This window comes from Sparus aurata, chromosome 3, assembly GCF_900880675.1.
Source record: "Sparus aurata chromosome 3, fSpaAur1.1, whole genome shotgun sequence".
Taxonomy (NCBI): Eukaryota; Metazoa; Chordata; class Actinopteri; order Spariformes; family Sparidae; genus Sparus; species Sparus aurata.
Window position 1 is genome coordinate 31,536,451 of NC_044189.1, and position 21,098 is coordinate 31,557,548.

General features: G+C 43.0%; 1 protein-coding gene across 5 annotated transcripts in view; it reads right to left on the reverse strand.

Annotated features, from left to right (window-relative positions):
* Window positions 1-21,098, reverse strand: part of arhgef2a (Rho guanine nucleotide exchange factor (GEF) 2a) — a 148,457-nt gene that overhangs the window by 99,693 nt on the left and 27,666 nt on the right. For all 5 annotated transcript variants that reach the window (XR_003983483.1, XM_030411617.1, XM_030411619.1 and 2 more), the window contains exons 13-14: window positions 19,860-19,936; window positions 19,554-19,726 (exon numbers count right to left, since the gene is read on the reverse strand). Coding sequence is in view for 4 of the 5 variants with exons in the window: in XM_030411617.1 (XP_030267477.1) it covers window positions 19,554-19,726; window positions 19,860-19,936 (250 nt within the window). In the remaining variant the exon portion in view is untranslated. The remainder of the gene's footprint in view (window positions 1-19,553; window positions 19,727-19,859; window positions 19,937-21,098) is intronic.

A 21,098-nucleotide genomic window follows, 5' to 3' on the forward strand; every position in this document is an offset into this window, starting at 1 on the left:
CCTGTGCCTACATTTTAAAGCTGGAATGGTGTTTCTAGCTGAATGTATGCCAGAGCAGGAGATGTTTGAAAAACATCGCAGACTTGCAAGTTTTTTGACCTCATCCCATTCATTCCTTATGGGAAGTGTCTCGCAGCTGTTCGCGTCTTACGACGCAAAAGATTAATATTCTAGAGAACTGAATTATAGCATACAGAGTCCGATCAAGCCGCACATTGAATGAGTGAAAAAATGATCGTTTGTCGTTTAAATGCTGGGAAATATACTGTGTGTGTGCGTCTGTGTGCATGTGAGAGCACGCTTAAGCAGCTCTGTGTGTGTGTGTCTACATGTCGCTCTGTCTGTCTGTCCGTCTGTCTGTCTGATGTGTGTCTCCTGTCTGTCTTTCTGTCTGTCTGATGTGTGTCTCCTGTGTGTCTGTCTGTCTGTCTGTCTGTCTGTCTGATGTGCGTCTCCTGTGTGTCTGTCTGTCTGTCTGTCTGATGTGTGTCTAGTGTCTGTCTGTCTGTCACTCTCTCTCTTGGCCCAGCTGTTTTTGGTTGCTAGGTGACCGTTGGCAAGGGCCGTAGCAACGGCCTGTGAGGGAGCTGATTTGAGAGCAATTTCTGCCTCACATCTAGGACGTCAAACTAGTGCTATTTGGTCAAAATCATACATGATATCGACAATTTTTTTTCACGATCGAGCCAGAAAGGCCTTAAAGAACACACTCATTAAGTTTTGTGGTCCTAGCTTCAGAAATGTGGAAATGGCAGCGAGTTAAAAAAGAGTGCAGTTTTGGAAATCCTTCTCCCGATTTACATTGGAGTAAATGGAGCATTTCAGAGCTACTCTTGTCGGTTAGCGGTCGATAATTCAAAAACCGTAAATCCTACCGATAAAGTGGACACATTGGGAGAAAGAAGACAAGTGTGGCTACAACTCTGGAAAGTATCACTGTTTTTGAGCCTAATTTGTGGCCAGGATCGTCACGGAAAGAGAAAATCTCTGAGCGAATTTTTGAATCTCGCTCACTCTGTCAGTTGGTCCTCTCCACTGTGCTGCACGAACATTCCGCCATACACACTCATTGAAAACCCTGAATTTCTCCAAAATCACTCACCGCCATTCAAGGGTCACAGTTCAAAAACTACACATCGTAGGAAAAAAGTTCAAATACAACAAAAAATACTCAGGACTTGTGCCTACATTTTAAAGCTGGAATGGTGTTTCCACGTGAACGTATGCCCGAGCAGGAGATGTTTGAAAAACATCGCAGATTTGCGAGTTTTTTGACCTCGTCCCATTCATTCCTTATGGGAAATTTATCGCAGTTTTCGCGACTAGCGTCGCGAAAAATTCATATTTTCCTGAGAAAAATAATAGCAGACCGAGTCCGCCCGAGCCGCACGTTTTGATATATTTTTTGTTTGTATGCGCTCAACGGTGCGGGGCGTGAAAACTGCCAAAATTCGGAAGGAGGATGAATAATAATAAGAAGAGGACACGAGCAATAACAATAGTGGGCTGTGCTCCGCACAGCCCACTATGGACACCTATAGCTCTGCTATAGAGGTGTCCATAGTGGGCTGGCGAGCACAGCCCACTAATAAGAAGAGGGTCGAGGAATCGAGGGTCCTACGAAAATACAGTGTGAATGCTGAAGACTGAAGCGAAATCTGCTGAACTTACTGCCAAAAATGCATAAAACCAATGGTCGGGATTTTGCAGAAAAAGCAGAATTTTCCAATAACTGGTGAGGCAGAAAGGCTTGAAAGCAATAGGTTTAATGGGCTAACAAAGTTGAACATTTTGATAGCTGAACAGTTTCTCTAGCTGAACATGAAGTTGTATGTTTGAAGGAGTTGAAAAGGCAGAAACATGAATATCTAAAAAGGCTAAAAAGCTGTAGAGTAACGGGGCTAAAAGAGCGAAAAAAGGTGAAAGAAGGCAAAAAAGGTGAAAAGTTAAAGGCTGACGGGGACCAAAAAAGTTTAAAAATGTGAAAAAGGATGAAAAGCTGTAGAGTAAGGGGAAGGGGAGAGGTTAAAAGGTAAAAACATATGAAAAGCTGTAAAGTAAGAGGGCTGGAAGAGTTTAAAAAGGTGAATAAAGGATGAAAAGCTGCAGAGTAAGAGGGCTGTAAGCGGTTTAAAAGGTGAAAAAATATGAACAGTTGTAGAGTAAGAGTGCTGGAAGAGGATTAAATGGTGATAACATATGAAAAGCTGTAGAGTAAGAGGGCTGGAAGAGGTTAAAAAGGTGAAAAAAGGATGAAAAGTTGAAAAAGTTTGAGGGTGAAAGAGCTAAAATAGGTGAGAAAAGGATGAAAAGGTAAAAAGATGTAGAGTAAGAGGGTTGGAAGAGGTTAAAAAGGTGAAAACATGAAAATCTGTAGATTAAGAGGGCTGGAAGAGGTCAAAAAGGCGAGAAAAGGATGAAAAGGTAAAAAAGTTTAAGGGTGAAAGAGCTCAAATAGGTGAGAAAAGGATGAAAGGTAAAAAGATGTAGAGTAAGAGGGGTTGGAAGAGGTTAAAAAGGTGAAAAGAATAAGAAAATCTGTAGAATAAGAGGGCTGGGAGAGGTTAAAAAGGTGAAAAGAATATGAAAATCTGTAGATTAAGAGGGCTGGAAGAGGTTAAAAAGGTGAAGAGAATATGAAAATCTGTAGAGTAAGAGGGCTCGAAGAGGTTAAAAAGGTGAAAAAGGGATGAAAATGTAAAAAAGTCAAAGGGCGAAAGAGCTTAAAAAGGTGTAAAAGGAATGAAACGATGAAAAGCTGTTGGGTAAGAGGGCTGGAGGACGTTAAAAAGGTGAAAAAAATGAAAAGCTGTAGAGTAGGGGGCAGGAAGATGTTAAAATGATGAAAGAAGGCTAAAAAGGTGAAAAGTTAAAGGCTGACGAGGACCGAAAAAGGTGAAAAAGGATGAAAAGCTGTAGAGTTAGAGGGCTGGAAGAGGTTAAAAAGGTGAAAACATATGAAAAGCTGTATAGTCAGAGGGCTGGAAGAGGTTAAAAGGGTGAAAACATGAAAAGCTGTAGAGCCCACTAAAAAGAGGGTCGAGGAATAACAATAGGAACAATAGGAATAACAATAAGAATAGGAATAGGAATAACAATAGGAATAACAATAGTGGATAACAATAGGAATAACAATGGACTATAACTATAACTATAACTATATAACTATGGACACCTATAGCTCTGCTATAGAGGTGTCCATAGTGGGCTGGCGAGCACATCCCACTAATAAATAGATAAGATATAACGCCAGAAATATTCAAGCAATGATGTTTAATGAAGAAGCTTTTGTTCATTCATTCAAATACACACATTGCTATCCTAAGTCTCAAAAAAACTCTTCATGGATAAAGACAAGCAGGCAATTTTATTACCGCTCCACTATTAACACATGGATTAAGTAAATAAATTAAATCATATCAAAACGAAAACAGAAGTGCTTATGGCTGCAGCATTTAAAACAGCAAAGTTTCAAACAACACTGGTTATCTTGTCTGTACTTTTACAGTAGTGCAATATTTTGTAAACTTTTGACCAACAAAGGCCCAAACACGGAACGAAAATAAAGGTGCTTATGGCAGCAGCATTTAAAGCGTTTCAAACAACACTGGTTGTTTCTGTACATTTACAGTAGTGCAACATTTTGTAAACTTTTAACCATGACACAGATCCAAACAAATGAACATCTATTTTGTCACAGTTGTCAACATAAACAGATTAGAGCAACATTTTATCCTAAATGTTCAAGTTGTTAGCCAGAAACACTAGACGATCAGTATTTTCTGGATTTAGTACAGAGCGTTTTTTATCCACTACAATCCCAGCTGTGGAGAAAACGGTTTCTGCTCTTACCGAGGTCCCAGGGATGCTCAAATAGCGGCGGGCCAGCAGAGCTTTGTGAGGAAATCTCACTTGTGCCGTTTTCCACCATGCCAGTGGGTCGCTGTAGGTGGGCAGATGGGTCTCTCTCTCGTACATGAGCGTCTCTTGTTGAATGACATCGCGTAGTGCTCTATCACAGGTTGTGTTTGTGCTTTGACTGTAAATGTCCCCAAACAGGTCCCCCATAGCACTGAGAGCTGTTTTGTCTTGGTACTGGCAGTCCGCAGCCTCGTTGCCCCCGTGTCCCTCTTTTTGCTCCGCTATCGCTATCAGCTCCTTCTTTACTTTCTCTCGCAGCTCCTGCTGTTGGTCACGTGTTAAGTGAACCAGCCGGTGGAAGCGTGGGTCAAGGTAGCTTGCGGAGTTAAGCAACATAATCTGGACTGCACATCTGGACTACTGCAATGGAGTCCTGTCCGGGCTCCCTTCCAAAACCCTGGATAGGCTCCAATATGTGCAGAACTCTGCTGCCAGGGTCCTCACCCGCACCAAGCCCTGGCAACACATCACCCCCACTCTCATCCGCCTTCACTGGCTCCCAGTTAAATCACGCATCACCTACAAAATTCTCCTCCTGACCTATAAATCTCTCCATTCCCTCGCCCCCCAATATCTGTCTGACCTCCTCCACCCCTACACCCAGTCCCGGACGCTGCGCTCATCAGGCACACACCAGCTCTCCATTCCTCACACCAAACTACAAACCTTTGGTGACAGAGCCTTCTGTGTGACAGCCCCCACTCTCTGGAACACTCTCCCAGCTGAAATCCGCAAACAGACTTCTCTGGAGACTTTCAAAAGAGACTTAAAAATCTTTTTAATAAGGCCTATCAGCTCTAGATCCAGCCAAATCAATCAACTTTTCTATTTTTATCTTTTATGTATTTTTTGTTTATCCATTTATTCTTTGTTTTGTTTGTTCCATTTTGTTAAGTGTCCTTGGGGACCCTGAAAGGCGCTATAAAAATTATAATTTTTATTATTATAAAGGCATCTTTGTCCTGCCCATAACACTTTGCTAAATCGTCTGAAATCTTTGTTTTCATTTCTCGGAATGCAGCTGGATCGTCAGTGGAGGTCTGTAGTTGTGATTGAAGAACAAACTTCAGGGTGAGAACAGCTGATGCGGTTGGGAATCGGGGTGTTCATAAAGCCTCAGTCGCCACTTTGAATGGCTTAAGCACCGCTCTCACCTGCTCCATGAGGGACCAGTCGCTAGTACTCAACTCCAGACGACACAGTTTCTTTTCCATGATAACAGCTGCAACCGCAGCTTGCTGCTCAGCTGCCCGACACACCATATCATACGTGCTATTCCACTGAGTTGCACAGTCGTTGATAAGCTGGGCAGATTTAATTCCAAGCAGCTTCTGTTTAGCTTCTAGGAGGTAGCTGCAGTAATTTAAGCTGTAGCTGTAGCATTTTAACATGTCAGAGGTAGCTGACATGTTAAAATGCAGTGCTGTGGCCTTAAGTCTGCTGAGCGGAGTTTCAATAGCTCGCACTGCCAGCCCCCTCCTCACAGCCAGGTTAATAGTGTGCGCCATGCAGGGGAGATCGGTGATTTGCAGGTGCCTCTCCACAGTGTTAATGTAGTTACCAGCGTTGTCTGTGGTGATGGCAAGAACTGACGCATGACTGACGTTGTACTCTCGGAGGATGTTATCTATGACCTCTGCAACATTCTCGGGAGTGTGGCTTTTTTAAAATTCTGTTGTTTGGAGAACGATACCTTTCATTTCCCAGTCCTCATTTATAAAATGTGCTGTGACCGTCACATATGAGTCCATGGCCACTGACGTCCATCCATCTGTGGTTAGGGCGATCGATTGTCCACTTATCATTTCACGGATGTTTTCATTAGTGGTATCATAAAGCTTCACAATTCTGTTGGTAATGGTCCCACGAGAGGGAATCGTGTACCGGGGCTCAATCTCGCGGATGAACTCCTTAAACCCGTCCCCCTGCAAGATGTTAACTGGCCTCATATCTTTGCAGATAAACTCAGTCACCTTTTTTGTTATTGCTTCTTGCCAGGCAGCTGGCAGACAACGAGATGAGGAGGGAGGCAAAAACGATGTTATTCTTGCCCGTTTTAACCGTGGCTCTTCCTCAGTCGCTAACCGTTCTGCGTACTCCGAGTAATGCATTGAATGGAGGTGTGCGCTCATGTTGCTCGTAGTCGAGTGGTACTTTAACGACTTACAGCATAACTTGCAAATGACGGTTTCTCTGGAAGTAATCTCCCCGTTTGTTGATGGAAATCCAAAATTTTTCCACACGACACTTTTTAAGTTTTCAGGAGTTATGCTTTCCAGCTCTGCGTCTGTTGGCACGCTACTCCCTGCCATCTTGTAAGCACAATGCCGAACGTCACAACGCACGACGTTGACTTTGATTTGCGTCGTTGCTAAGGCAGAAGTTCGAACGTCAGTTTCCACACTCGAATCTTCTCATTTTTTTAAAAATTCGAATTGTATTCGAATAGCGAAGTTCGTTTTGACAGCCCTAGTATGGAGTGATGCACAAGAAGGGGCGTTTGAGAAAGTAAAAGCTATGCTCGTGTCAGCCCCAGCACTTGCATATTATGAGGTCAACCGCAAGACCGTCATCAGTGCAGATGCAAGCAGCTACGGATTAAGAGCAGCATTATTGTATGGCTTATACGGATGTTGCCATGGCTTCTCCATGGCAACCCGGATGCGAGAGAACGCTGGCGTGAGTATCGCCGCTTCTCGATCTGTGACAAAACAGCTTTTTTCTGTTAAAAGAAGAAAAGTTGTCTTTGTAAGCTCTGAGGTTGTGCTACTACCTTTGAAGCCTGCACACCTGAAGAACTGGCTCTATGGACTCATCTTTCTCCATTGATCAGCTGTTAGCCCTGTTGATCCGCTGTTAGCCTCACCAATCAGCAGTTAGCATAGCAATGCTAACTTTTAAGCAGACGTACTCGATGCTCTGTGGGATGTATATCATTGCTCTGCTGGTCCTCCATCCGCCACAACCTCAGGGTTGTTCACCACCTGGCTCCGTTCTCGCTCTCCTCTGCTGCTGTGGTCTCCTCCGGCTCGCGGTGATGTTGGATGGTCGATACTCCGCCGTTGCTGGTGGGGTCTTCAGGTGTTCAGATCGGGAGCTCCTGGACTTCTGCTGTCACTTTGCCCCGGGCTCTGTCAGTGGGACTGGATCTCTGGGTCTCCTGTCGCCCCCGCTGTGTGCATGGGACCTCCAGACGCAAGTTCGCTTCTTGACGGAGGGCGCTGTTCCCTGCGGTGCTGGTGGCGGTGTTGACGGTGATGCGGCTGTTCCCTCCATGCTGACTAACAGGCCCTCCATTTATTCTTTGCTTTGTTTGTTTTCATATATGTTTATTCCACTTTGTCAAGTGTCCTTGGGTACCCTGAAAGGCGCTATATAAATTAAATCTATTATCATTATTATTATTATTATTATTATTATTATTATTATTATTATTATTATTATTATTGCAGGACCATGAGGGTGAGTTAAAACCAGTGGCATTCTGCTCCTGCACGCTGTCAGATGCAGAGAAGAGATACTCCCAAATTGAAAAGGAGTGTGGGCATGTGAATGTTTCGCCCGCTATGTGCATGCTATGCTTCTGTCTACAAATGGACCACAAACCACTGGTGCCCCTCATAAATATTATATGATTTGGACAAAGTCCCTCCAAGGTGCCAAAGACTCCTAATGCACCTAGAAGACTCCTAAAGATTCAATGTGGTGGCTGAGCAGGTCCCGGGGAAGCATCTTGTGGTAGCCGATGCTCTCTCCAGGAGCCCACTGACTGACGGTGGTGATGAACATACAGACCAGGAAGTACAAGCATATGTGGAGTCAGTGGTAGCAAATGCACCTGTCTCATCACAAAAACTCCGATCAGCCACACTGCAAGCTGAAGAGCTGCAAAAGTTTGTGCAGTTCATTAAGAACAGATGGCCACCAAGGACATCACTGCTTCCATCCCTGCATGGATATTATTCTGCCAGAGCTCACCTCTCTGAGACTGATGGACTAGTGTTGTATCAAGATAGGCTAGTCATCCCTGCTGCACTTAGATCAGAAGTGTTCAAACGGCTACATGAGGGACAACAAGGTCTAACAAGGTGCCAAGTTCGGGCCAGGACGTCAGTATGGTGGCCTCGTATCAGTGCAGAGATCACAAAGATGATGTCAACATGTAAGTTCTGCACTGAAAACAAACCCACTCAAAGACGTGAACCGCTTATCACCACACCTTTACCTGGGATGCCCTGGCAGCGCATTGCTGCTGATTTGTGTGCGCTAGAGAGACAGAATTATCTCATTGTGACTGATTATTACTCTAGAGACATTGAAATTGCCCACCTGTCTTCAACGTCCAGCCATCAGGTCATTACCAGGCTCAAAAGCATGTTTGCAAGATGGGGGATCCCGCTGGAACTGGTGAGCGACAATGCCACACAATTCACCTCAGGTGAGTTCCAAGACTTCTGCTAAAGCTACGGGTTTGTACACACAACCACCAGCCCTCATTACCCTCAGGCAAATGGTGCTGGAGAGCGAGCTGTGCAGACTGCTAAGCATATCTTAAAGCAGCCTCATCCATATCTTGCTCTGATGTGCTACAGAGCCACCACTAGTGTTGCTACGGGGGTGAGTCCAGCTTTACTCATGGCTGGAAGAGACATTGGGACCACACTTCCTATGCTGGAAGACAAGCTACAAGCTACTCCTCTGTACTCCTCAAATCCAGCAGAAGGATGCTTAGATGAAATCAGCTTACCAGTTCTTCCATGACCGCCGTCACTCTGCCCTGCCACTTCCTGAACTTCAATTTGGGCAGGCTGTCAGAGTGAAACTGGATGGAAAAAAGGGGTGGGAAATGTCCGCTAATGTCTTCAGCAAGTGCAATGAGCCCCGGTCTTACGTTGTGAAGACAGACAACGGTGCAGTGCTGCGACGCAATCGAAGACATCTGCAGGCAGTTCCGGAGCCTGCTGACCAACCTGAACCTCCGCTGCAGCTTCCCAGCAGCCCTCCTTCTGCAGCTAGACCCAGCCACAGAGACCCTGCTTATGTCCAGAGACTGAAAGATCCACCACCAGGTGACATCCAGAGGTCAGGAGGTCAGGATACCTCTCAGATATACAGACACTTGAACACTTAATGACACTTGCCTTCACACTGTCTCCTGTTTCCTAAGTAATTCTGTTGCGAGAAATGAAGGAAGGGGAAAAAAAGGACGTTACAAATGTTATGTTTTAGGTAAGATCTGAAAATAGTCAGGATGAATAAGAATTGCATAAGTGCCAGAAATCACAAAAAAGGTAATGCTGGTGTAACACATCGACCACCCAGAGACTGTTCTGAAAACTGTTCACACACACATTATAGGAACAGCAACTATCGGGGGCTGAATAATCCCCACGTTGCTGCGGACGGCGGGCAGTCTACCCCAAAGTCCTATATGCCGGGAGCCAGGACCACCCCTCAGGATGTTTTTTGCTACCTTTTTTCACTATTATTTCCTGTTATACCATACATTGGGCCATCACAAGTTGATAACCTCCACCCCCAACTCGGGGCCGTTTGGCCTCAGGGGCCAGAAAAACCCCTTTTTGGGAAAAGCGTCTGGCGAAATGATGTAATTGCATATATTAGGGTACTGCAACTGCATAAATGGTCGGACAAGTCTGAAATTTTGCATGGTGTATCCTGACACATAGGGGAAACTATCAGAATAATATTCTGGGGTTTACTGCTTTTCTTATTTCAAATATCATTCTCAGTTTATCCCAAAAGACAAAAAAAATGTGTGTCCACTTGACAAATTGTCATCAGAGGTGATCATGTTTAAGCATTTTATTTTACATATCACTGCCTAACATGGATATGATAAACTTCCCACATTTGTAGGCTTCAATTTAAGTCCATGATGACCTTTCTATCTTGAAGATTACACCTCCTATGACCAAAGTTCTCCAGTGTAGCCTAAATTGGAGAAACTGAACCTTCAGCATTACCCTTCCAAATGGGATTAAGCATGTTTTCTTGCCTATAAACAATATCTTAAACATGAGTTGAGACTTAAGTTATGAACTGTTATACTTTCTGAAGTTAATTACATGAAAAGTGAATAATGTTACACCCCCAGGTGGACCAGGGTATCAGGATGCAACATAAAACAACAGATTAAGCAAAGAAGGCTTCAGTCACACAAAAGCTCCTCTCCTCTGCTCTCAGTGTCGCACAGAAAGGCTGCAGATGATAATAGTGCTGCTTGATTATGGTAAAAATCATACTCACGATTATTTTGATTGATACTGTAATCACGATTATTAAAGATGATTATTCATTGATTTGAGAACAAGCACTTATTGAACTTTGAACTCTAGTATTTCTTTTAACACGATAAGTTTGACCTGAAAAACAAGAAAAATGCAACTAAATAAGAGAAATATATGTCAATAAAAATGAATTAAATGATATGTAAAAATAGAAAATAAACTATCGTGGTGCGGCTCGACCATAGGTCCGTTGTGGTGGCAAAATATAATGCTGTTGACACCTCTCTTGTAACTTTTCCGCGACATTCCTCATAAAGGGCAGGCAGCGCAATTCTGCTGATATGGTGACATGATGGTAACACATACCGCTTGTCCAATATGTTAATCAGTTTATTGAAACCCGGGTCACTAACGGTGCACATGTCTTTGGCAATCATGTATGTGATGGCATCCGGTATTTTTTTATGCCTGTGAGAGCTGGGTGGATATGCGGTTGCATTGTAAAGTGTGTCCTTAATTGAGGACTGTGTGGCGGTGGCAAGAGTCAAGGAGCTTTTCATTTTTGAGTTTTTTGTTCCTTCACTACTTGGTTATGTATTACTCTATGTGTAGACTTTAAATGGTTAAATAAATTGGTCGTGTTCTCTTGAGGTACAGACACGGTCGCGTGAACATATCTTGCACAATATCTTTGTTTGTTCCGAGTCAGACTCCTCGAAACCGAAGTGTTTCAACACCACAGAATTCGCTTTACCTTTCTTCCCGACCAAAGGCTGCATTTCTGCCATCTTCTACCATCTTCTTCTACACGTTTTTTCAAAACACGCACTAGCAATACGCAAAATGGCATGGCTGAAAGCGAATATTTCAGGCAGGGGCGAGGCGGAGTGCACAGGTGAAGATGGAAGGGTTCGCTGCATTAACCACACAAGGCACGGCGTGTGGCAGAATGTCGTTTTATTACGATTATCTTGTTTTCATGACTGAGGGGAGCCAAAATCGAAATCGAAATTGAAATTCAATTAATCACCCAGCCCTAGTTGATAATTAATATTACACAAAAACATTTTAAAAAAGTACACATAAGCTTATAATGATAGAGAGGGATTTTTTTAGTCTATACATTGTTTTTTTAGGAAAATCCTACTCTTGCCTTTAACGTAATGTTAGCTCTAATATGCAGCGACACGTGACAACTGCACGTCACGTCACGTCACGTTTCTTTCTTTCTCCACGAGTTCTGTTTCTCCCTCCACGTATGCCAGCTAGCTGAAATGATGTTGGAATAGTGCCGGGCAAGTATGCATTTAATATTTCATGGCTCTCAAAAGACCGATACAAACTTTGTAAATGTTGGCATAACTTGTGAGGCAGCCGTCACACGTTATGCTAAGGGAACAAAACACATCCAACATGAGAAGACTGCGAGAGATGGCCTACCAATCCAGACGTTTTTCAACCCGATCAAAACCATGGCAAGACCAGTAAGTGGACTGGGGTCTGTCTCCGACATGATTGCTACAGCTAAGCAAAGCACTTTAAATGTAAAACCAGCACTCATCGCTACCGCGACTTCGGCCACAGAGATACTTTGGGCACTAAAGGTGGCGGATTCGCATTAATCAAACAATTCCTGCAGCAATGTCGGGGCCGCCTATCTCAACATGTTCGGTGTTGCACCTTACTTACAATCTCTCCTCGTGAGAGAGATATCAAGACAAACTGGATATGTGATGCTATTTGATGAGTCATGGAACCATGAATTGCAAAGGAAACAGATGGACTTACATGTTTGCATTTGGTATTGTGGAGAGGTGTGGACGCGGTATGTTGGCTCTGAGTTTTTTTGGTCATGCAACTGCACGTGATGTTGCTGACAAAATGATTCTTGTTCTTGATGGGATTGGAGTGAAAAATCTTGTTCAACTGTCGATGTCAATTGGAAAATATTTGACATGCTACAGAAAGAAGTTCTCGGTGACGTGAACAAATCTCTGCACAATATTGGATCATGTGGATTACACTTTATGCATAATGCATTCTGGGACTGGTGCAAAGGACATTGAACATGCTCTGTCTGGTGTTACAAGAATTCAGAGAATTCCTTGATGTTGCATCTCCTGCTTTTGCGAATTTCGAACCCAAGCCTGACCATCTTGATGTGCTGCTCCACAAAACCATTGCACCTCAGTCTGGATGGAGAAGTCTTTGGGATGAGATCCAAATTCTCTTGGTCATGTCCCATGGACAAGCCAGTGTACATTGTACAAGTACATTGAAGAGAAATTTTAAGGAGTAGACCTGGGTGATGAGTTCAAACATACCATCCATCCATCCATCCATCGTCTGTAACCGCTTTATCCCTTTTATGGGGTCGTGGAGGGTTTGCTGGAGCCAATTCCAACTGTCTCTGGGCGAGAGCAGAGTACTCCCTGGACAAGTTGCCAGCTCATCGCAGGGCCCTCACTGATGGCAGAGGCCACCATGCAAGGTGCCAACTGCACATCAGGAGCAATTTGGGGTTCAGTATCTTGCTCAAGGACACTTCAACATGCAGCTCTGCTCAGCCCGGAGCTGGGATTTTAACCAACGACCTTCCGATCACTAGCCGGCCTGCTCTACTCGCTGAGCTACAGCCATCCCTTCAAACAAATTATGATGGTATATATTGTTGAAACCTTTTTTTGAGTTAACAATGTATTAAGAATACATTTATCTGATGTTTGAAAGAAATTTTAAGAAATATTATTATATAAGTCTGAGCTTAAGCCTACATGTTGCCACATTGTTTTTCAGACTTGCATTCAGAAATGAGTTCATAATCAAATGCATTAAGAATACACTGATAGTATGATAATTTCTGTTTTCCCTCATGCTTGAAAGCCAGTGCCAGATTGATGAAAGTGCTTGTAAAGCTTTTTTTTTTTTAATATAGAACAATGCATTGACTCAGTCTGTAGTTTGAAGTATTTAAAGTGAATATGAACATGACCAACTATTAGAGATTGAGAAAGGTTTATTGTTTAGTTTTCATATAATAATTAGCAGTTGGAATTGAGTAGTGAAATGTTGTCCATGAAAATGTGTGGGAACCCTGACTAAAGATACACATTATACAGCCAAATAGAGACACTAAAATACTGCTCAAACATAAACTAAAACACTTCTTTGGTTCTTAGACCTTTTTGCTGCCTATCTATGCTGTAGCTTCTTACCATTCTGTATTAGTGTAGAATATGTCCCAGAAGACTTATTCATGAAGATTTATTTATGAAGTCTCTTTTATTGCTTTCTCGATGTGGCAACAGTTGTCTGGGGTATGTGGTCTGGCTACACTGATACCATTTCTCTGATCCAGGATGTGTCCTCAATGTGTTCATGAAGTCAACCTATTAGGTGTGAGGATTCTAGTATACTTTGGCTGATCTGTGCAGAAGAAATGTGTGATGTCTATGTGCTGAGATTCATTAGCTGACAATAAAGTACAGATAGAACTGGATTTTAATCATCAGTTTCTTCCTCTTCTTCTTCCTCCTCCTCATCCATATTTCTATGGAGTTCATCTGCTAAGTCATCTTCATCTTTTTCCTCTTCTGCCAAAACATCAACAAGGGCTTTGGGGATGACGTCACCCTCAAACCGTAGTGGTTTTAGCTTGCAAGTCTCTGTCTTTATATGAAATCCATGGTCGAGAGGGGATGGGATCCCCGGGTAGTGCTTGTGAGCCCTCTTCCAGACACATACCTGGAAGTTGACACTTGTCATGTGCTGTAAGAGGAACCCTCTTTGCAGGGTGGGAAGGTGGAGTGATCAACAGAAATACCCTGTTGAAGCTCAAGGTTTGAGCCACACATTTTCTTGACTTTAATCTGTCTTGCCTCATCAACCTTCTTGATTCGATGACTAAAACCATAAAGGTGACAGGTGAACTCTTCAACACCACTGAGAATCTGCTCATCGAGCTCCTAAGAGTTCCCCACTTCAGCAAAGATCTGGGTAAACTTTCAGTTCTGATTCAGAATCTTCATCGGTCACACCTTCCGTTTTCCTTTGAATGCTGATGTGCAGTCAGCACTAGTGAATGCGTGCAAGGCCAGGAGAGCTGAAATGTGTTCCTCTGAGTAATCTTCAGCCAGCTGGTTGATGTTGATAAGTCTGTCTCCCATATCAAAGATGATGTTGACAGTTGATGACTTGGCATAATACATGAGGATTATGCTCTGACTCTGACTGTTGTGATGTAAGGCATTTTGGTTAAGATATACTGTATTGATGGTTGGCTTCTTGATAACTGCACACTTGAGTCATTGTTATTCATTGTGTTGCCTGGACTTTGTTCTTCAATAAATCTCTTATTTGGGTACCAGGTTTTGTGTGACTGAACCCTCCTTTGCTTAATCTGTTGTTTTATGTTGCATCCTGATACCCTGGTCCACCTGGGGGTGTAACATTATTCACTTTTCATGTAATTAACTTCTGAAAGTATAGCAGTACGTAACTCAAGTCTCAACTTGTGTTTAAGATATTGTTTATATGCAAGAAAGAACCTTGCCTTGTTTGGTGTCATTATTTTCAGCACAACCTCACATGTGTGACTGTACAATTAGGAAAGGAAAAGTTAGTTTTTTTTACTGTGAAAACCACAAATATGTTTAACGAACCATATTTATCACTTATAATGCAAATATAAATTGTTGTTTGCTAAATTTGTGCCCAAGTTTTTGAAATGTACAAAGTTATACGTAACTATTTACATTTAAATGCAGGCAATGCCTCAGGGCTCCCTGAGCTCCCTCGAGCTCAATGAAGAGCTGCACTGCCTGCTCCACATTCAGCAGTCTCCTCATTGTTTTGACTATTTAAACCAAAAAACGACTACACTACACACTAAACAGACTACACTAAACACTACACAACACACTAACTAGACACTCCAAACACGCTATATGTCACAAATCTCTCAACTCTCAAAACTCGCTGTCTCTATCGCTGTCTCTGTCACCAGCACTGCTGCCGTCAGTCATTCGCGGCGTTCCTTCCCACATCTTCCCCCTGTTCCTCAGCAACCAAATCACGTGGTTTGCCAGATAATTTTGTGATTGGCTGGTGTGGTGCCTTTAGGAATAGGAACGTGTTTTTTTGCTTGCAAACACTTCCTGCTTGCGGACACCGTCTCTTACTGCACCAAACACGCAGCAAACGTGACGGCAACATTAGTGAAAAAGCGTGGCGTACATAATATATCGTAAATCCGGTTTTACTTGGCCTATCAACAGGATTTAAAAACTGGTATATACCGTATTGACCCGAATATAGGACGACCCTTATTATAAGACGACCCCTCTTTTCAAGACTAATCAATCTTAGCTCAATCAGCTTTTCTCTTACTGTCTGCGTTTTTCAGACGGTCTTTTTGGACCCGCCATCTTCGGACGTTACACTCCGTAACTCCATATTTCTTGGCTGGCTAACTGTTGTTTGATGCCTCCGCTGCATTGATCACCATTATCTTAAAATTAGCATCATAGCTCCGTCTCAGATGTCTGTTAACGTGCCCCACTTTTGATCCACTTTGCTCTGTAAAATCACTGCGTCTCTCCATTTTTCATCTCCTGTCACTTCTTCTCCGCTGTGACTGACGGATATCCCCAGCCCCAGTGTCAGTGACGTCTCTACAATAAGCTGGCACCCTCTGCCGTTGCGGTCATGTAGCGACCCAGACAACTATCAGCATGTGTCAACAGTTAGACCCCGATTATAAGACTATAATACACTTTTTCACATAATTTTCATCGAAAAAAACCTTGTCCTATATTCGGGTCAGTACGGTAGTTTGAAGGCTGATCCAACACATAGAGTCAGAACCGAGACTCACAGAGGCTCTCTCGCTGCTATGTCATCTTAAATTGGTCACGTGATTTTAACGCGCTGGCGCATCAATCGACCCCAGAGGGTTAAAGCTGCAGCCACTCTGGAGGACACTTCCATCAGCATACAGGACTATGCTGAGTATGTGACTGGGTATATTAGCACTTGTGTTGACAACATTGTGCCCACCATACAAGTAAAGAACTTTTCCAACCAGAAGACCTGGATTAATAGTCAGGTACGTCACATGCTGTGTGCTCACTCTCTTGCATTTAGATCAGGCATGAGACAGAGTAGAAAGCTATGAAGTATAGACTAGAAAAAACCATCACAGCGGCCAAAAGGCAGCACTGCTGATTTCGGGTGGATGTGGCAGGCAGTGTTGGGAAAGTTCACTTTCTACATGAACTAGTTCAAAGTTCAGTTCACGCATTTTAAAATGAATTAGTTCAGTTCATAGTTCATAATTCAAAATTTTGAACTAAGTTCACGGTTCCAAAAATGAACTAGTTCATAGTTCTTTTTTTTTAAATATGTTGCTGCAAGCTATTATTTTTCTAAATGATTGCCACAGCCCATATAGAACCACAGACAGCTATTTATCAGTTTTAACACTGAAACTGCAGGTCTCCGACAATATTCTGCAAAATCAGGTTGTCTAGATGCGGCTGGGAGATGAAAACAGCAGAGCCGCTACTGTACACCGTTAATGTGATTTGGGTGGTAGAGGACCTGTTTTGGCTGCCGTGTCTTTTGATTTTTTATTTACTTGCACATACCTTGAAAGGCTGGCCTGGTGCTTTAGTTCAATGTGTCGTTTCAGGCTTGCTGTTGACGTTGTTGATGTACGGAGTTGCTTCTTGAAACCCGGTGGGCAAGGTTTACACAAAAGGGTCAGATTTTTCCCACCTGGGTCATCACTGACCTTCTCATTAAATTGTTTTAAGTAATCATACAAAGATGCTGTATTAATGGTGGCGGCAGAGTATGAGGTAGTGCTGCTGCCTTCATTTGTTTTTGCCTCCTTCTTCACATGTTGATGCCGTATGCGGCGGTGCGACTCTGTGGTGGCTGGTGTTGCCTGTGTTCTGTCCGTTCAGGACGAATTAATCTGTGTTCGTTTGGTAATGCCTCACCGCATGTTTGGTATGCAGCTGTTTCTGTCTGAAATAGTTAAGTTTCATTTTGATCGAAAGTAAAGCGAGTTGCACAAACCTCTCGTCCAGCATCCTTTTTAGACACAAAAGCCTGACTGGGTGTTTTTTCGCTACATATTAAGGCTGTTCACGGTGTGTTTTAGCCGGTTTTCGCCTGGAAGGCTCGATGGAAATCTGGCACTGTCTTGAATGAAGTTAAACTGTGAGAACGCGCCGTTCACAAACGCCAGAATGAACTCATTCACAATAACGTTCATCAGGCAGAAATACGTGCGTTCAGTTCACGTTCGCCCAAAATATGAACGAGTTCATGAACGATCATTCATTGAACGCGTTCAGGCACAACACTGGTGGCAGGGCCTACAAAACACATCACAGACTGCAGGACCACCACCAACACCATCATCTCCACAGACAGCCTGCTGGATGATGTCAAGTTTAGTTTAGTTTAGTGTATTTATTTTGCACAATTTACACAAGGATACACAAAGATTAACAAAGAATACAAATACCATACAGTGCAGGAAGAGGCAGAAAACCCAGTGGGCTTATTTGAAGCCACTACCTAAATAATGTTAAAATTTCACAGTATTAAGAGAAAACACAAAATTAACATACAAAAAAAAAATCATATAACTATATAAAAGTGATAACAAGCTCAACACCTTATACATCCGCTTTGAGACCTCCAGTCACACCACAGAGTGGAGGCACAGACACGCTGGAACCCCCCCCTCCGTCTCATCAGGCCAGGTACACAAAGTTCTGAGGAACATCAACTCCCGCAAGGCAGCTGGACCAGACAGCATCCCTGGGTGGGCTCTCTGAGCATGCGCCAACAAGCTGGCTGATGTTCTCACCTCCATCTTCAACCTTTCCCACAGCCATTGCATCATTCCCCCCTGCTTTAAGACCACAACCACCTTCCTAAGAAGAGCCCACCCACCTGCCTGAATGATTACAGACCAGTAGCACTAACTCCAATCATCATGAAGTGTTTTGAGAGAGTAGTGCTGACCCTCATTCAGAGCAGCATACCGGACACCCTTGACACCCTTGCGATACGCCTACTGGCCCAACAGGTCCACCACACAGCTGGTAAAGAGGACCCAACAGTGGCTGTATTTTCTGAGGAGGCTGAGGAAGTTTGGCATGTCGCCAGAGATCCTCAGCAACTTCTACAGCTGCATTGTTGAGACCATCTTGACCACCATATCACCATTTTATATGGCAACACTTCTGCTTTGGTCCACACAAGCCTGCAGAGAGTGATAAAGACTGCAGAGAAGATCACCAGAACTCCACTGCCCTCTCTGCAGAGCATCTAACACCACAGGGTCCACAGGAGAGCTGCCTCCATCCTCAAAGTCCCCACCCAACCCCATCTGAAGAACTCGTTCATTCGCACTGTCATTAGACTACTTAACAGCAGATAGGTGTTTACAATCACACACTCTACCTCATTACTGTCTCAAGTTTACATTTTAGACTTTGCACATGCACAATTGCACTCACAGATTTGCACTGTTTTATCATTATTATTGTTACTGCTTTTTCTTATTTATCACATTTTGTGCCTTGCAAAAGTGCTTTACTTTGTATATTTCAGTTTTATATGTTTGTTTTTATGTTGTTGGCATTCGGCAGAAAGCAAAGGAAGAGTTTCATTGTACAGAAACACATGTTTCAATTGTGCATGTGACAATTAACACTTGACTCTTGAATTAAATCTTTAATGAATATGAGGTATCTGGAGGACAACACATTCTGACCTACTTAGGTTAGATTCAATCATGACTGATCTACTTATTTTGGATTCAATCATGACTAATTGATTTTCATTGTGTGAGTGAAGGTCCAGGGGTTGGCTTCCAACTGTGAGGGGCCAAAGGTAACAGACAATAAAGTGCTTAGCTAAGTTTGACCTGCATGCCAAATGGTGGGAGATGCTTAAGACAGGTCAACTCCTCTTTTAGTCTATTGGATAATTTACCAAAGTGACCAATTAGAAGAAGTGGATGTGTACTGGAATAGGGACTCTAAAGGCCCGTGCAGGAAGAGAAGAAGGAGGGTGGCACTTGGTAGATCTCCTTAGATCAAAGGCTGATAGGAGTTCTGATAGAGCAGAGGGCAAAGCATTTTGGCATTGCTTTGTCCACAGATTTGATAATATCAGAAAGCGGCCGCTTCTGATCCGGACTCAAGGCTCTAGATTCTGTTTCAATAAAGATTGCTCTATCATTCCACCCAGCCTTGCCTCCGCAGAATTATTTTATCATCAAACTACACACCGACACCTTTGAGGAGGAAAGCCGAGAAACTACACTGTGTGTGATATGTTGGTGCATTTGCCCACTTGCTGACGGTGCGCTGGATATGACGTATCCAGATATTCTTGTCCTCTTTGGAGGCAGCATGGAACTCGTACATCTCAGGAGGGGAGGAGTCACTGATGAGGAACATGCCTCGCTCCTGATTGGCTATATCCCTCACTATAAGGTTCTGAAGGGATAGCACCGGAGGTTTGTCCTGTGCAACCAAACAGTAGAGAATTGGAGAAAAATAACACACAGAGAGAGAAAAACATGAACAGTTGTCTTTTCCCCCATCAGCATAACAAATAATGTGTTAGTAAAATCAATTTTAATGTACTCTTTCTTACCAGACATGGAAAGATGTACCTCTGGTCTTTTTCCTGCAGAAACACTAGGATGTCTGTCATCAGCAAGACCTGTATATCTATATAAACACATACATGCAACAGCACAACAAAGACACACTGTGACACACCAACCATCATCAAGTTTGTTTGTTTTTTCCATCATGCTAAAAAGTGAACTCATGTGAACCTGAAGCTATACCTTGCCATAGATTTCACTGTCATCTTGTGTTAATACTTCTTACAGCATAGTCTCAATTCAAAGCCAGGTGGTTAGTGTTGGCTCAGGTTATGTCTTGTCAAGAAGGAAACACATTGCTAACCAAAAAAGAACACTGTCATATTATGTGACGTAATAAAATGAGAGGCCTGAAAGATAGAATTTTTTCATGCTGCCAAAACTGACAGGTTCCAAGAGCTTTACAGCTGTTGTGGGTGTGGGAATGTGACATGATTGTTGTGTGTTCAATGCCTGAAGAGGGCTTCTAAGTCAAATGTACTTTATTTGTACTACAGCATATTCCCTGTAGTACACTACTTCTTTACATTACTGTATTCATTAACTAAAACCCTGTTTTTGACACTATTAATGTAGTCATAGGCATTCAATGTATTTATATTTGTTATGACTTTTCTACATAGTAGTTTTGATTGAGTCTTTAGTGCTTTTGATTCATGTTGCCTTCACACAACTTAGAGATTTCTGTTTAGCTGCATGTAATGTAAATCTGCATAAGCTTATCATTTAAGCTCATTAAAATTTGCCTCACTGTTTCATGTTCAATCTCCCACAGCTGTAGCTGATACTGTTACATAAAAAAAATGTTTTATATAATGTGTTGCTCATTGTGTGTTAGTGGCCATGTCAACCCAATTAAGTAACCCAAGTCAACAGCTTTAACAAGGCCAGTGTAACAGACTGGGTTTGGACCCAATTGCAAGAAACACCACGAAGAGTTAGTAAAGAGTTAGTAAAGAGTGGTGGTCATCTGCTCATCTCCTCGGAGTACCGAGTGGTAGGTGAGTCCACTGTCCACCATGAATTAAGGGGCGGTGGAGAGGGAACTGCAAGGACCAGGGGGCTCTCCCAGACCGGCTTGACTTTAGAAACATGGAACGTAGGATGACACTGCATAGACTGCGGGAGTTTGAGTCTCACCACCACCTGATTGATGATCCTTTCAATAGCAAATGGACCTATGAACCTCACTGCCAACTTCTTGGATTCCACCCATAGAAGAA